Raw genomic sequence first — 16,287 nt, 5'->3', positions numbered from 1 at the left:
CATCTAAATGCTTAGTCCGCATTACATTAATTTTGGTAGTTCTGCGCATGCGCATTGCCTTTTCCTACTGCAATGACACATATTTCCTTCTCCGGTACTCTGTATCCTTTCTCTTCCACAGCTGACAAAAGTGAGTTGTAGTACACTAGTGTCAAGCTGTTACTTTTAAACTATAATCAAAATCACAGCAAAAATGGTATTTATTATCTGGTCATGTTGTAGGCGAAAAGAAAAAAGCAAGACCTGAAGTTCATTTACTTCTGGTAAACGTAAATATGTCACATCTGCCCCCTGTCCAATCAAAACCCTTCCAACCCCAGATCTTAAACAGGATTAAATAAATGGGATTAAGCATATTTTCCATGTAAACCTGAAATTTGGAATTGCTATTACCATGTACACGCAAAGGAGAACACTTTAATTCTGAATTACTTCATTCTAAGTAATTAATTTCGAATTAACAAAATGTCATGTAACCATGGCCAATTATTTGACATAATTGTCGTCATGCCTGTATAATCACCCAAGTTCGCCTGCAAAAAAAACAGTTTAGTAAAACAGGACACGATTAAAATTTTTCCCTCTTTTTACAGACATCTTCTTGAGTTCAGTCTGACTTGCATGCCCTTTTTTTTTTTTTTTAACGAAATAAAATAAACAAGAACAAATGTTTTCATGATTCATGTATGAGAATCTCTAGTAAAACTATTTGCTCAGATGTAAGGATTGTTGAAAACACAGAAAAAAAGACATTTACAGAACAGTAGATTGCTACTGACTCTCCTTATTGCTGACATGTAAAAATGATCTGCTGGAAATGCAGTTTTTTAAATTATTCACCGAAGTTTGGATTGATTGAAAAGTATTACACATGATGTATTACTCAGTGGGATCAGTGACAGGAAACCAAGGTATCAAATGGCTAATTTGTTCCTCACTTACTGTGATAATGATTCTTATTTAAAGACACACTGAAGCTATTTAAATTTCACTTTTTTTTTTTTTAATTGAAGAACATCTTAAAAGATTGTGGCTGTCTCCTTGCATAAAATCATTGCCTGTGTTACCATATATTTATTGATATTTAGATGTTGTAGAAAAAAGGAAAAGATGATTTAAAAGCTTTTAAAAGTTTTTTCATAAGTCATGCAACTCTGACAGAAGTTAATGAGAAATTATAATCTATAGAAACAATATTACGGAGTTAAAAACAAGTTAAACTAGAACATTAGTTATTTGTTGACGACAAGATCCCACATACACGGCACAGTATTTTTCTCTCATTGTATATTTTGTGAAATTTATTTAAATACCGTACTGTGGTAAATCAATGCGGTTAGTTTCTTAAGCCAGATGTTAGGAGGAAACTAAGAAATATGAGAATGTGAGGGGAGCAACGTGCCTGGACAAGTGTATGAGTTGTGTGCATGTCGCCTGGCTGGGATATCAGCAAGTGTTCCTGCTGCGTTTATTATTATCTGTTGATTCTTTGAACTCATGTGCCAGCGAGAATGAGCCTTCATGTGCCGCTGGAGTACCCCTAGTCCAGTCTCCCCCCTCTGTTAATGTGTGATGGTGACTCTGCAGGGACAGAAAATGGCTGGGATCGAATCTCTGACTCATCGTGAGGAAGAAGCGAGTGAGGGGACGACATGTGAGGGAGACTGAGGGGTGGGCAAACGAAGAAAAACTTAGTGTGCCGTGGTGGATTTGTTTAGATGTGTTTGAGATATATGCAGGTGTAAGCAGCAGCCCCAAATGTTGGTGTGGCTGTGTCGATGTCGGTTTCATTTTAAAGTGGTGATAAAGCAGAAACTTTGCTGCTGCAATCTGTTCATTGTGATTTTCTGTAAGTTGTGTGTGTTCAGTGATTGTGCTGCTGTCAGTGTTTTTTATTCCTGTGACCTGGGTTTAGTCTGTCTGACCTCCTTTTTTCTTTATTATCGATCCTTACTTTATTCTTACGCTTTTCATGCCTTTATGTTTCTTTTCTTTGTTTTTTCTTTTAGATTTCCATTCATCTTTTTTCTTATTTTGTTCTTTGTTTATTTTGGTCCTATTGATTTATTTTTATTTTTATTTTTTTTACCTTTCTCCACTTTCATTTTTATTTGTTTCCAGATTTTCTGTTGTTTTTTTTTGTTTTGTTTTGTGAAGATGCCAAAGCTTTTTGTTTTAAAGTTTCTATATGTCTGCATATTTTCCTCGCTTCCTTCAAGTTTCTTCTTTCATGTATTGCATTTTAACATTGGTGCTGTATTTCTCATTCTGTCTTGTCTTTCTCTAATTTCTTGGTTTTTTTTCCTTACCTTTCTTTTCTGCTCTGCTCTTCGAGCCTCCCACCATTCTTTTGTCAATTCTTACAGTTATAGTAAGATAATTGTTCTGTTTTTGTTATCATTTTGGTGTTCTTGTTTGTCTTGCTCTCTTTTCTCTGCTATCTCGACCCACTCCATTCTCTGCATTGCTTGCTCTGTATCTCTTTGTTGCTGTCTGTGTTTCTCTCCCCCTCCTTTAACCGTCTTTCTTTCCCTTCTTTCTCGGCATTCTTCCTTCTTTTCCCTACTCTCTGTCTGTCTCTCCCTCTTTCTGGCCCCTCTCCAGTAGCACAAGATTTGGAGCCGATTGTCTATTTATAGCGCCTGTGGTTCTGTCACCATGACAACCAAGCTGGAGGCCAGGGCGCCAGGGAGCTATTTTTGGAGCAGCGCTGTAATGTCAGACACAGCCTTCTCTCTCTTTTCATTCCTTCTCTTTCTATGTCTCTTTCTGGATGTGGTGTGTGTGTGTGTGTGTGTGCGTTTAAATAGGCACTGGCTGGTAAAGCCTTTGGTTTGGTCGGCTTGCAGGCTGAAGCGTCAACATAGAAAGATGCAGCAAAGCCACGGAAACTGCTCCGCTCAGCGGACCATTAACAGTTTCTCCCCCCTTGAGGAAGCAGCAAAAGAATTTTCTGACTGGACACTGTGCTTCAGAGGCTTCGGGAAGTGTACTTTTGTCTCATGCAGAGATTGATTTCATTGTCCTAAATTGACTAATTCAAGCATTTTTCTTAAAGTTTCACTGCTTTGAAAAGTGGAATTTGCGGTTTAGTTGAATGATGTGTTTTAATTCCCCGTAAACCAACAAGTTGTCTGCTATCTTTATTGTGTAAAATTCATGCATCATCCCTGTGACAAGTTGCATTAGTACATTTATTTTTGTGTTTATAATACAAAGAGGAAATTCTTAGATGGTGGTAGTTAATAAAAATTGAAATTCTATTCATAACACACTCATTTTATGGTTAACTGTATTCAAATTAAATTTTTATTTATTTATTGTTATCATATAACTTCTTCATCTGGGCTGTTAATTGTTTAAAAAAAACATTTACCTACATTGTTAAAAAGTTGTTAAAGTTTACTCTCTTTACACGTAAAAATAATAAGTAAGCATTAAAATAACTTGACATAAAACAGAAAATAATTACCCTGTTGGATGGGGATGCAGCTTTAAAAGTTTATTTAAAAACCCTCCTTCATTTAAAAAGGAAATAAATTATTTACTTATTACCCATCCAAAGTTAAGTAACACTAGCGACAAGAACTTTTTGCTCTTTCCAGAAGAAATTATGTTAATCTTTAAAATGTAGGCTTGTTAGTTTTTTAAAAATCCGTCAAATACAAACAAATTTTTGAGCAGATGTAAAATGAGCAGCTTTTTAGGAGCATAATCCTGCTTGTTAACTTGAATGTGTGTGTCGGCCTGCGTCACACAGCTGTGCAGTGAAGCAGTTTGGACCCAGGGAAAAGTTTTCCTGATGTTTTGCATTTCTATTGCATTTAATCGTAAACGATGAAAGTAATTTAGAAGTCAAAAAACATAATTAGAAAATATTTGTTGGATTTGTCGTTACAGTTAAAGTTTTATTTCATAAGATATCCTGGTTGTTAAAAGAGAGAGATTTGAAAACGCTTTAACCATGATAAATAATTACTTCACTAAAACAATAAAATCTCTCCTTTAAAATCAAAAGAAGCTAATTCTCTTTTAATTATTTTGTTTTAATCAAAGTCAATTAGGAGAATAATTTAGATTTTTTACTGTCAGGCTAGACATGCTGCAGTAATTAAAACTAGGCTAATTGTAGGCTAGATTTATTGGGACTGCTGTCGATGAAGTTACCCCTTCAGTCTGAACACCATCAAGTATACATATATATATATATATATATATATATATATATATATATATATATATATATATATATATATATATATATATATATATATATATATATATATACATAGATATATATAGATATAGATATATATATATATATATACATATACATAGATATATATAGATATAGATATATATATACATAGATATATATATAGATATAGATATATATATACATAGATATATATAGATATATATAGATGGATATATATATATATAGATCCAGGTTACTAACATTTCCTTTCTCGTGCATCTGTGCATGAATTCTGCCTTGCATAAAAATTATATATATATATATATATATATATATATATATATATATATATATATATATATATATATATATATATAGATAGATATATAGATATATAGATATAGATATAGATATATATAATTTTTTTATGCAAGGCAGAATTCATGCACAGATGCACGAGAAAGGAAATGTTAGTAACCTGGATTTAAAAGTTCTTATAACTGGAGACAGTTTAATCTCTGTTGGCAGATTGTTCCACTTATTTGCAGCAAAACAGCTTAATGCTGCCGCTCCATGTTCAGTCTGCACTCAACTGGCTGACCTGAGTCCTTGAATCTAAGGGTCCTTCTATGTTTATACTCTCTGGACATTTCACACATATGTATTCTGGGGCTAAATATTGCTCGGATTTGTGCACTAATAGGTCGGGTTTTACACAATTTTAAGATAAGATTTTAAACTAGCTTGATGTGTTCAGATCTAGCAGCAGCATTTTGGATAAGCTGCAGCTGGTCCATTCTCTTAAATGAGAAAGAGATTTTTTTTGTTTTGTTAATATTTGAAATTACCAATTGTATAATAAAATTGGCTGTGGTCTTTTGAAATATAGCTACTATTAAAAAAATGAATCCAATATAGAAAATGCCAGGAAGGACATTTGAAAAAATATTAATACAGTATAAACTTATTTAGTTTTTCCAAAATTCCCCCAAACAATTCCAGTATTGTACCAGTGATTGAGCAAAAAAAAAAAAAAAAAAATCTTTTAAAGATGCACTTTATCTTTTCTTGTAAATACTGGGCTATTTTGGATCACTAGAGAAGTACCCTGTGTGTATTTCCACAGTTAAGTCAGCCTGTCTGCTGCCCTAGTATAACCCTGGCAGGTTATACATAACACCGCAGACCTCTGTTACTGGGGCAGCCACTATTATGTAGTTCATCTTACATGGTTATTATTGGCACTTCTCCTATTAATAGGGAAAACTGCTAAAAACTGAGCAGTGTGTTTGTGCTGGGCGTGACACCGCCTCAGACCAGAGCTATAGATAAACACAGTTTTGGCCTCGGCAGATGTTAGCGGCAGCCATGTTAACTCTCATCATTTAAGCTGCTGCTTTCAGGTTCTGTCACATCCAGATTCTTTATGTTTTTGGAAGCTCAGTGGGGGAATGTTATGGGAGGCCAAAGTTAGACGTTTGCTATGGATGTGAGGCAGCTTGGCTCTGAACAACTCTCCGCAGACGGCTGTGGGTGTGCTGGCACAGCAGAGGCACTGTGGTGTGGGAACAGCTGAGCCACTTGGCCCCTGCAGAGAGCTGATGGTACCAAACCGGCTGGCTGCTTAATAGCCTCTGTGTGTGTTTAACATAAATGTCTGTGTCAGTGTTCATTTTTGTGGAGACATACATATTGACAACACTTCATCTATTTTCCCCCCTCCTTTTTGCCTTCCTCTGTTTCTCTTTAAGTCCTTTACTTACACTGTCCTCTTCCTGACTCTTATTGTCGGTCCATTTGTGTATCCAGCTCCCTAGCTTCCGCAATTCCAGCCCACTGCTTTACTCAGTGTGTTACCTGCAGCCCTCCTGTCACATTTCACCCCTGCCTGCCACATTCCTGTTATCTTAGAGGGGGCTACATACCTGTTCACTGAGAGGCAGCTACAAACAGGCCTCCTGCCTTTCTTGTTAAAAGAACAGGGGACAGATGGTCAGTCACCGCAGACAGTCTAGCAGGTCAAGAACCAAACTAGGTGGGAACTGAATACAACTGTCTGTGTTTGCAGTGTTTTTCTTCAAGTAACCAGTTTAAAATGGACCATCCCAGTTTTTAAAATAGACAGATCCTCTGTTTTGTCTTTCTTTCATGCTATTCTAAGCTGAACTTCCATGAACAGGATATTTCTTACTCTTTTGTTTGTAGATGCATGTGTCTACTTGTTTCTACAACTGGTTTTCGTTGTTATTTTAATAGTTTAGGCTGCTAAATAAGTTCTGTATATGCTGACTATTACCGATTGTACCAACGTGATTCAAAGCCCTCATATTATTTACTCTTTCACACAAACATTGTTTGACTTTGGAGAAATTCATTCTTTGGAGTGTGCTTAACTAGCTAATAGGCAAACACAATGCTGATGTCTTATGTGGAAATGCTGATGATTGAGGGGAAAAAAGCCGGGACTACAATTGAGACATCTAAGGCATGTCATGTGCAGTGTGCTCTGTGCGACTGAGTAACCCTCTTCGGAGTGGACTTTGGGCTTTGTTTTTTAACAATCAGAAAGAAAAAGGATTGTGTTGATTGTTTCAGGCAAGTGAGACTTGAATAGTTGCTCGTGCTGCATAAAGATGATCACCTACTTCCCCAAGTTAATTCGAACTGACCTCTGCCCAAGCTATTTCTACGATCTTCCCACATTCCCTCTTTAAGGCCTAGCTTGGTGTAGCAGAAAGCTTGAGCAGATCACTATAGCTGTCATCTTAAAAACATGAAGGCGACTCAGACACCATAACACAGCAGCACTATTAGTGGGTACACCAGAACAATCAAGTGCATTTGGGTGGGCACTCTGCAAATCTGGACTCTCTGTAGGTCTGCATACCCACCCACGCGCATATAGTCACATGTACACACACACACACTTCTCCTCCTGTGCAAGTACTACTACAGCAGCTCCATTGACGAGGCTTCTCTGGTCTGACAGAGCAAACGGCTGCTGGTGACTCAGACTGGCTGCCTCTGATCTCACTGTGAATGAAAATACATGCCCCCTTGTGGCCATTCAGGGACTGCTGTCCTTCATATTTCAGAAGCTGTCACTACTAGCTGTGCACAAATTTTTTTTTTCTTTTAAATCTCACACATTTCTATATTATGTAAGTTATAATGCAAGGCCTTAAAATTGTATTTATAGTTGATGAATTTAGATCATTATGATGATGGAAAGCAGGCAGTTGAAGGGTCATATTTTACATGTGATTGTGGAGAATCGTCTGTAATTGTATAATTGTTTTATTTATTCTCACATCCTTGTAACAGCAGCTGAGATTTGACTCTTTTTTTTTTTTGTTTGTTCTATTTTCAGCTTTTTGGACAGGATTGATGTGGTCAGGCAGCATGACTACACGCCCACTGATCAGGTAATACCTTCAGCACACAGCCAACATTTTTTTCCCCCTGATAACTCCACAAATGGAAACGGCACCCTGTAAATAAGTAAAGATGAAAAATAAAACAAAATTAATGATGGCAAGATCCCAGGAAAAAGCTTCAGTTTTCAGTGTGTGATGCAGACACTGGGTGACTGTAACAACTCTTTTAGCTGTTGATTAATGTTTAGTAAGAAAACAATTTGCTTACAATGAAAATGTAAATAAAATAATAATTAAATGTGCACATAATTAACCTATCAGCTAATTGGCCTCCATTGTGCTTTGGCAGGTCCCAGACAACTACAAATTTATAATAAAGTACAGACAAAAGACTAAAATGCAAACCGGTCGTAGCTATTATTCTATAAAAGTCAAAATTTAAAGTGGAATAGTTAAAAGGCTTAAGGTTAGAGTGTCATTTTAAAAATACAAGCTAAAACATCATCACTACCATTACTTTTAAACACAATCACTTCCCACTGGTTTGGAATAGAATAGGTTGTGTAATTATTAATATAGGTCCTTACACTTGTCTAGTGCTTCTCTGTCCCCTCTGTTGTGTATCACACTAGTCTGTAGCCTAAAGCAAATCTATTTTTATTCTCTTGATTGCAAGGACAATGCATGACCCATCCTTCGCTGCCTCTTGATGACTAGTTTTGGTTTCCTCTTCTTAATTTGGTCAGTGGATTAGTTCCATTTAGGTTCCATTTTTGCAATTTACAATTTCTACTGTATCTTTACAATCAGTAGAGGTAAAATGAGGATGTGCTGCTGAACCTTATTTTGAAGTAGAAATCATTTGCTGGATATGTTATTTAATACCATGGAAAGTAAATACAATATTGAGACAAAGATGAAATGTAGTGAATGCATACCAGTGACAAAATATAAAATTGAACCATTAACCATGACTCCTGCAGAGTTTTGGGGACATGCAAAAATACTTCAGTGGTGTCCTAAAGCCTCTCTGGTGTCAGATGGTGGCATAACATAGATACAGTGTATTAAAAACAGATAGCGCAGTCAATGCTTTGACCTGCTGAGGAGGAAATCCACTGTCTAAAAAAGTTTAAATGTTTGCTCGGGGTCAACTTTGGTGAATGATAACGTTTTGTCATATTGACTGGTGCAAACTTTGACCCCACTGTCCATGAAATCTTTGTTTCATGACATCCCTTACAACTGAAAACCTATACAACAGAAGTATTAAATGATAAGTTTGTAAAGCAAAAAACAATACTCAATGAACATTAAAAGTGTCAATTTTCATCCATTCTTTCTTTTCGGTCTACCTTTGTTTGACTTATTTGTTTTTCTTTTCCAGGACCTCTTGAGATGCAGAGTACTGACATCTGGAATCTTTGAAACAAGATTTCAAATAGATAAAGTCAATTTCCAGTGAGTTAAGAACTTAGTTGGGTTAATTATTAAAATTATTTTTAAAAAATCATTATATTTTTTAAAAAAGGATTAAATTAACCTTTGACTTGCTTTTCTCACAGCATGTTCGACGTTGGGGGTCAGAGGGATGAACGACGTAAATGGATCCAGTGTTTTAATGGTTCGATGTTTCTTCCCTGTTTTTATGAGAAGATTATGGATTATTTATTCATCTTTTTTTTTTGTTTTGTTTTGTTTTATTTTGACTAATTTATTTGTGTTTATTTTTCTTAATGTTTGGTTCACTAATCTTTTACTGGCATGTGTTTGTGTGTGTAACACAGATGTGACAGCTATCATCTTTGTGGTGGCGAGTAGCAGCTACAACATGGTGATCAGAGAAGACAATCAGACTAACAGACTACAGGAAGCCCTCAATCTTTTCAAGAACATTTGGAACAACAGGTCAGGAACATTGACTGTTTACATTATTCTTGTTTGTTTGTTTAAAGTTGCTTTTTATTTAAAGGTGGGAAGTTACACAAACCATTAAGAGTCTATCCCCAGCAAATAAATCTACAGTTAAAAAGTACCTTCATACACTCTGAACAGAAACTAGTGTGTGCCTTAAATTAATTATCATTTATTTTATTTAGCAAAAAAACCCAAACAAAATAAAAACAGAAAAAAACATCTATCAGATGTGCAGAATCTATTGGTTGTTCACTGTTGATGATAGATAAGAAAATGTATTTTATGTGAATATCTGCATTAACATAGAAAACTTTTAGCAGATAACCTGTAGTTGTCAAGTGATAGGTTGTTATATTAAGAGGATGTCAGTGTTTAAATAATAAAATGTGCAAAGGTAAAGTCCAGTTGCTCTTCCACACTGTGCTAAAAGTGTTATTAAAGCAAAACATTGCAACACCTTCTGCATGTGTAATATGATGTATCTCTGCTCCATTTTTTACCACTTAGTTTCAAAGATTAAAAACTCCTATTATCGAGTTAGACAGATGTAAAATAACTTTTAGGGGCTTCATCACGTAAAACCAGAGCATAGACATATGATTTGTCATCATTTTCTCTTGTTAGTACAATATTTAACATTATATTCCAGATTACAAAATATACATATTTATGGCCAAAATTCTCAAGTCTTACCAAGCAAGACCCCCAAGAGAGAAAGTTGTACCCTATTTTTTTCATTCAAGGTCCATCATAACATGGTGCCTCCTTAAAAGTGAAGTGTCTGTAAAACAAGAGGTACTGAACTCATTAACTTTCATTCACAGGTGGCTACGAACTATTTCGGTAATCCTCTTCCTGAACAAGCAGGACCTACTTGCTGAAAAGGTTTTGGCAGGGAAATCTAAAATTGAGGAGTATTTCCCAGAGTTTGCACGCTACACCACACCTGATGATGGTAAGAATGACTCAGGAAAAGTGTCTGTGAATTTGATGATGTGAAGAAAAAAAACCCATATAAGGCAAAATTCACTTATAAAAGTTTACTAACAGTCATATGTGACTCCATATCCTATGCATAAGGCCCAAAAAGGATATAATTCAGTCACCTCTCTCACTTGGTTTGTCTACTTTTTTTAGCAATTGTGTTCCCTCCTGCTAGCTGAGACTGCCCTCTAAAATTACGATGTGGACAACAGCGAAAGTTAGGGTTAGGGTATCCTCTCTTTGGGAGGGGCACGGAGTGAACGTGGACAGGCCCTGCTCATGAGCATTTCAGACACAGAAAGGGCCCGTTCTCAGAAGAGCCCACTAGAACCACTTTTTGACTGGCTGAAATTAATGACCAAAGCTGAATTTGTGAAAATACACTTAGAAAACATGTATGTTTGTCCTGACACACCCACATGAAATTGTTGAAAAATTGTCAAATATGGGAACTTCAAAGAAGCAATCTGTGTCTTTTATTGATAACATATAAAAATAGCACTATATTTTCGTGTGCTTTTTATATCTGAAGGTGTTGACATCTGAGTTAACTCTTGGTGCCAAGACTGCAACTGCATGTTCAAATGTGCTGTAAACATTTTAATTTTTAATGTTTAACACATTTTGATGTTTTGTTTTGTTTTGTTTTTTTTTTTAAATCAAAATACAGTTCAGGTAAACTGTTATACTATTTTGTCTTTCTGTGTAAAGTTGACCAAATTTCTTCTTCTCCAACAGCAATACCAGAGCCAGGTGAAGATCCCCAGGTAACAAGGGCAAAGTACTTCATACGGGATGAGTTTCTGGTGTGTACAAAACTCACCTTTTTTAATTTGACCAGTTTCCTTTTGTATGTCTTTGTCATAATGTATTATTTTAATGATCAGGTTAATTGTGAGTCCCGGTTTAAGCTGTGATAAGCAGACAAAATTTTAGACATGCTAAATTCCTTTTTATTGATTTTATGTCAGACCTTTTTTTCAAAAAGAAAAGACAAACCAAAACTTTAGTTTGAATTGTAAATTCAGCTGTGCGGTCATAAGAAAACATCTATAATTTATATGATATATTTTCAAAACTGCGCTGTCACTGCGCATCTGAAAACGAAAGTTCTCCACGTTATTTGACAAAGATATTTGTACTAAATAAAATACATCTAAAAAATATATTCTGTCTGTACTTGATTATAGGTCTTTAAACTAATTTCTCTTTTATAGACATCTCAAAATATAATTGGTGCCACATAAATTAAGTTAAAAAACAAACATGCATACAAGTAATAAAGAAATGCACCAGGGTTCCAATGGCAGAAATTCTGTAATTTGATCAAATCCCTGAATATGGCTTTATGACTGAATATGCATGCATGTTTTTACCTACATGAGCAGATATTAAAACCATCTACTCAGAATTGAAGTTGTGTCGAGTAAGAACTTCTGCTAGCAATTACTTCTTCAACAAGATAGGTAAAAGTAATGGAGAAATAATTGTAATAGTGAACTGAAATTAAAGTCTAATCCATTCTGATTGGTAGATATAATTGGTAAACTGTTGAAGCACTTAACACAGTGCACAAGTGCGACTGCAAATGATAAGTAAAGAAAATGTGTACAGATTCGGTCTCTCCAGGAGAAATTATTAACACACAATATATTAAATGGAACTGTAAGAAACAAAAGTCACAAAAAAAAAAAAGTTAGACAAGTTAAACTGATCATTACCCATTAGACTCATGAGACAACAATGTTATCAACACTGACCTGTCCGTGTCTGTGTGTCTTATAGAGGATCAGCACTGCCAGCGGTGATGGACGACATTACTGTTACCCCCACTTCACCTGCGCGGTCGATACAGAAAACATCCGCCGTGTCTTCAATGACTGTCGTGACATTATCCAGAGGATGCACCTACGGCAGTACGAGCTCTTGTGATGTGCTGTGGCATCAGGTCTACTTATCAACCTACCAACCTACCCAGCAACTCCACACCACCACCATGACCAGTTAGCCAGTCACCCATCCACTTCTACAATATTCACCTGACAACCAAGTGAGCAGCTGAACGCCGGCCCTCCCCTCCACCCTGATACAACCTCTCCCAGTAACACAAGTTCAGGACAACAGAAAAGTGGGAAAACTTTTTCTTTCTTCAAATTTTGAACAATTTCACTCACAGCAGTTTCATCAGCTCTAAGCCTGGACTTACATTTTGACCCAAAAAAGAGGGGTCAAACTGGAAACCCTCAGTGTGGGTGATCTCTCCTGCTGACTTTGTCTCAGATATATGAACACACACTCGCAGGTACACACACACACACACACACACTCTTCAGTATAAGGCATTTAGACTTTTGCAAAGGGTTTCATAGTGCAGCCAAACACACAATCATAAAAAAAACAAACCGCAGAGAGAATCAAATAATAATGATGCTTTCTGAGAAAAAGGAATTTATTCACCGCGTGCTGAAGAGAGAGAGAGAGAGAGAGAGAAGGAAGAGAACTATGGACACAGAGGGTGGCAAACTGCTACAGAGGAGGGCTGTCAGCTTTTTCATGCCTGGGGAAGGACTTACAGGCTAATTGACTAATGGTGGCCTGCAGACAAGAGCGTGACTTGGAGATAATGCCACACTGCTCACAAGACCTGCTCTTCAAGAAAAAGTCGGGGAAAGATGGCAGAAAACACCTAAAAATTAAAGACTAAAAAATACCATAAGATGCATATATCCATGCATACCAGTGAACTTCATGCAGTGCAAAAAATCCGAGCTATATATAGATATTTATATACGTGCATATATATATATATATATATATATATATATATATATATATATATATATATATATATATATATATATATATATATATATATATATATATATATATTCAATTCAATTCAACTTTTACTTTTTACTTTTTTTGTTAGGTTTTACCCCATGTTCCGTGTTCATGTACACTGTGTGTGAGATCTGCCTTTGTTCACAATTTAAATTCATTTTACACATTCACACACACACACATGTGTTTGGTTTCTGTTGACCATGGGGACTAACTATATTGACACAATGCATTCCCTAGCACAGGGGTAGGCAATGCTAGTCCTAAAGAACCAAGAGAGAAAGAAATCGATCCAGCAGTTTATCAAGATCTGCTCAGTGACTCACTGAATCAGATGCGCTGAAACAGGGAAACTTCTAAAACTTGCAGCTTTCTGGCTCTTGAGAACTAGAGTTGCCTTATCCCCTGCCATAGCCCTTTACTCTAACCTTAGCCATCACTGCTCAATGCCTAACCCTAACCATAAATCTAATCCTGATCCTACATTCAAGTCTTAACCCTCAAAATTAATTTTGTACCCATGGGGACAAAATCATCATCCTCATTTAACAGTGACAGCCTCACAAATTGGTTTTCAGTCAGATTTCTCTTTACATTGCGTAAAAGCAAATATTCACACACAACTATTCAACATGTGGAAAATAAAAAGCTTTTAGTAAATAAAGATTTTAAAATGGAAAGCATGAAGTTTAAAGACTTGCAGAGACTGGATGCAACATTTTGAATGGAAGCACACACACACATGCTTGCTCCAGCCCTCATTAGTTCCTTCCTTGTTGACACAACAATCCCCTTCTACTTCCTCTCTGCTAACCTTTGGTCTTGTCCTCTCACCCGTCCCAAACCTCCTCGGCTTTAAGTTCGTCTCTTTTATTTTACTGCTGGACTATTATTCTTGTACAGACTGTAAAATGTATTATTTTGTACAACTTTATTGAAGAAAAAAAATAACTTGTAGAAGATCCCTGTGCCTTGATCACGACTGTACATGTAAAAATGAGCTAATATGTAAGTTATGTTTCACTGCGCTGTACAGTTGGACGGGTCTATCCCATATCGTCCGGGCTAGCTCACCTCTTCTGCCACAAGCTGGGAAGGGGTGGGACATCAGGTCTGGATGGAGGCCTTTCGTCTGTTGCTTAGTTTTTGTTTTTTTCTCTTTTTCACATGTTTTTTCATTGATTAATTTGTTTTGCTTTGACTCTCCTCTGATTTATATAATAGGAATTGAAAAGAACATGACGGAAAAAAAAAAGATGATCTGACACATCACGTTAATGTTGTGTAGTGAAAGACACTGAACCCTGACATGGCTGTCACCCAGGTTTCCTTTGCTGTTTATCAGTAACACCTGCAAACCTTTTTTAAAAGGTGTCAATTCATGGTGCAAAGTGGTTGATGTTAACTTTTTTTTTTTTTAGCTTTAAGTCTTTTGAAGGAGAGGGAAATATCCAGTTGCAAAACATTGTTTGTTTCTACATAAACCAAATTGTTTTTGCTTAAACAAAAGGAAACAATTGTTTTAGTGTTTGGTTCATTCTCATCTTTAAGTCCACGTCAAACTTGGGTTTATTAGGCACACTTAAACTAAATCAGTCTAGCACAGCAGTTCAGGAAAACAAAATAATAGGTTAGCATTAAATTATCAGCTGCCCTTTGTTAGCCTATGCTCCTTGTTTATACTGATTGGGATTGACAAATGTGTTCATTGAGTATTTACATGAATTTAAGTACCAGTAAATGCAAATTTAGAGGAACAGCACATGACATGTAGTCCGCCATTATTTGTTTTATTCAAAATTAATCTAATAAGTGAAAGCATTGTGTGAAAAACAGAGCCCACCCTTATATTTTCCACAGGAATTAAGAGGGCAAGCTGTGGCCAGGTACGGCCCAACAAACACATTCAATAAACGGATCATCAGTTGGTGGGGGTTTTGGCAGTTCACTGGTCTTCTGTTTTCAGGTTTGTGTTAAAACAACGGCAAGAAGAAAGAGATCTGTGAAATTAGAGAAGCACATGTGGCTGCCAATCAATCTGAGAAGGGTTCAAAAACTCATAATGATCTGGAGTCCATTCTGCAGCGAGAGGTTATTCACAACTGGATAACATTTAAGACTTTTAAAGCCAATGTTGCACTACAATTCTTAAAGCTATTGGACAAGTTTATTTTGGTACAGTTGAAAAAAGACTGTGTAAGGATGACTTATTTGGAAAGGATGCAAGGACAAAAAACTTTTCAAAAGAGCATGGTAGCACAGGGTTGCAAAATGACTGAACATCTCAAGTACTAACGCCCGATACCAAGTGTCAATGACGTGGTACCTTTCAATTGTCTGTATACCACAGTATCACCGAGTCAAATTTTAGACTTGCTCTCTGGCAACTAAAGCTTGCACACGTTAGGTCATGCAACAGGACATTTATCTCAAACACAGCAACAAATCAATAATTGAATGGCTGAAAAAGAGGATGTTGCAGAGATCCAACTGAAGTCCAGAGCTCAACCAGATTAAAACCTGTGATGGGACTTTATGAGAGCTGTGCAAGAATGCTCTTAGAAATTCTGTGAACTGAATTAACATTGTGAAGAAGAGTGGGGCAAAATTCCTCCACAAGGATGAGAGAGATGGATAATATACAGTTGAATTATAGGGTATACAGTATATACAGTTTTTCACACGCTTCTTCTGGATTTGGTTATGTTTTTGCCAAAGAATGATACAGTATAATTTACCTTGTGTTCATATTTATCTGATTTTACTAACATGTAGAAACTAACTCAGTTACAATATGGATAATTCTTTTCAAAAATTATTTTTATGCCCTGATAAGAAAAAAAAATTCTTAGAACAGAGTGTAAACTTCGTTTCCCATGTTTGTAGAACCTCACTTATCCATTACATGAATTATTAAATCAAACTAAACACAAATGACTCAAACTAAATCAGGTCCTCAAGTCTTTAATA

The 16,287-nt window shown here is 36.1% G+C and overlaps 1 protein-coding gene across 1 annotated transcript in view; it reads left to right on the top strand.

The window, feature by feature from the left end:
- Positions 1-13,265, top strand: part of gnas (GNAS complex locus) — a 35,298-nt gene extending 22,033 nt beyond the window's left edge. Inside the window, exons 6-12 of the mRNA XM_079242507.1 lie at positions 7,569-7,623; positions 8,963-9,036; positions 9,141-9,199; positions 9,363-9,483; positions 10,317-10,447; positions 11,215-11,282; positions 12,262-13,265. Of these exons, the coding sequence (XP_079098633.1) occupies positions 7,569-7,623; positions 8,963-9,036; positions 9,141-9,199; positions 9,363-9,483; positions 10,317-10,447; positions 11,215-11,282; positions 12,262-12,408 (655 nt within the window). The 3' untranslated portion in view covers positions 12,409-13,265. The remainder of the gene's footprint in view (positions 1-7,568; positions 7,624-8,962; positions 9,037-9,140; positions 9,200-9,362; positions 9,484-10,316; positions 10,448-11,214; positions 11,283-12,261) is intronic.
- Positions 13,266-16,287: the final 3,022 nt, after the last annotated feature.

This window comes from Telmatherina bonti, assembly GCF_933228915.1.
Source record: "Telmatherina bonti genome assembly, chromosome: 6".
NCBI lineage: Eukaryota > Metazoa > Chordata > Actinopteri > Atheriniformes > Telmatherinidae > Telmatherina > Telmatherina bonti.
The sequence above is the reverse complement of the archived record's forward strand: the minus strand, read 5'-3'. Positions and strand labels throughout refer to the sequence as shown.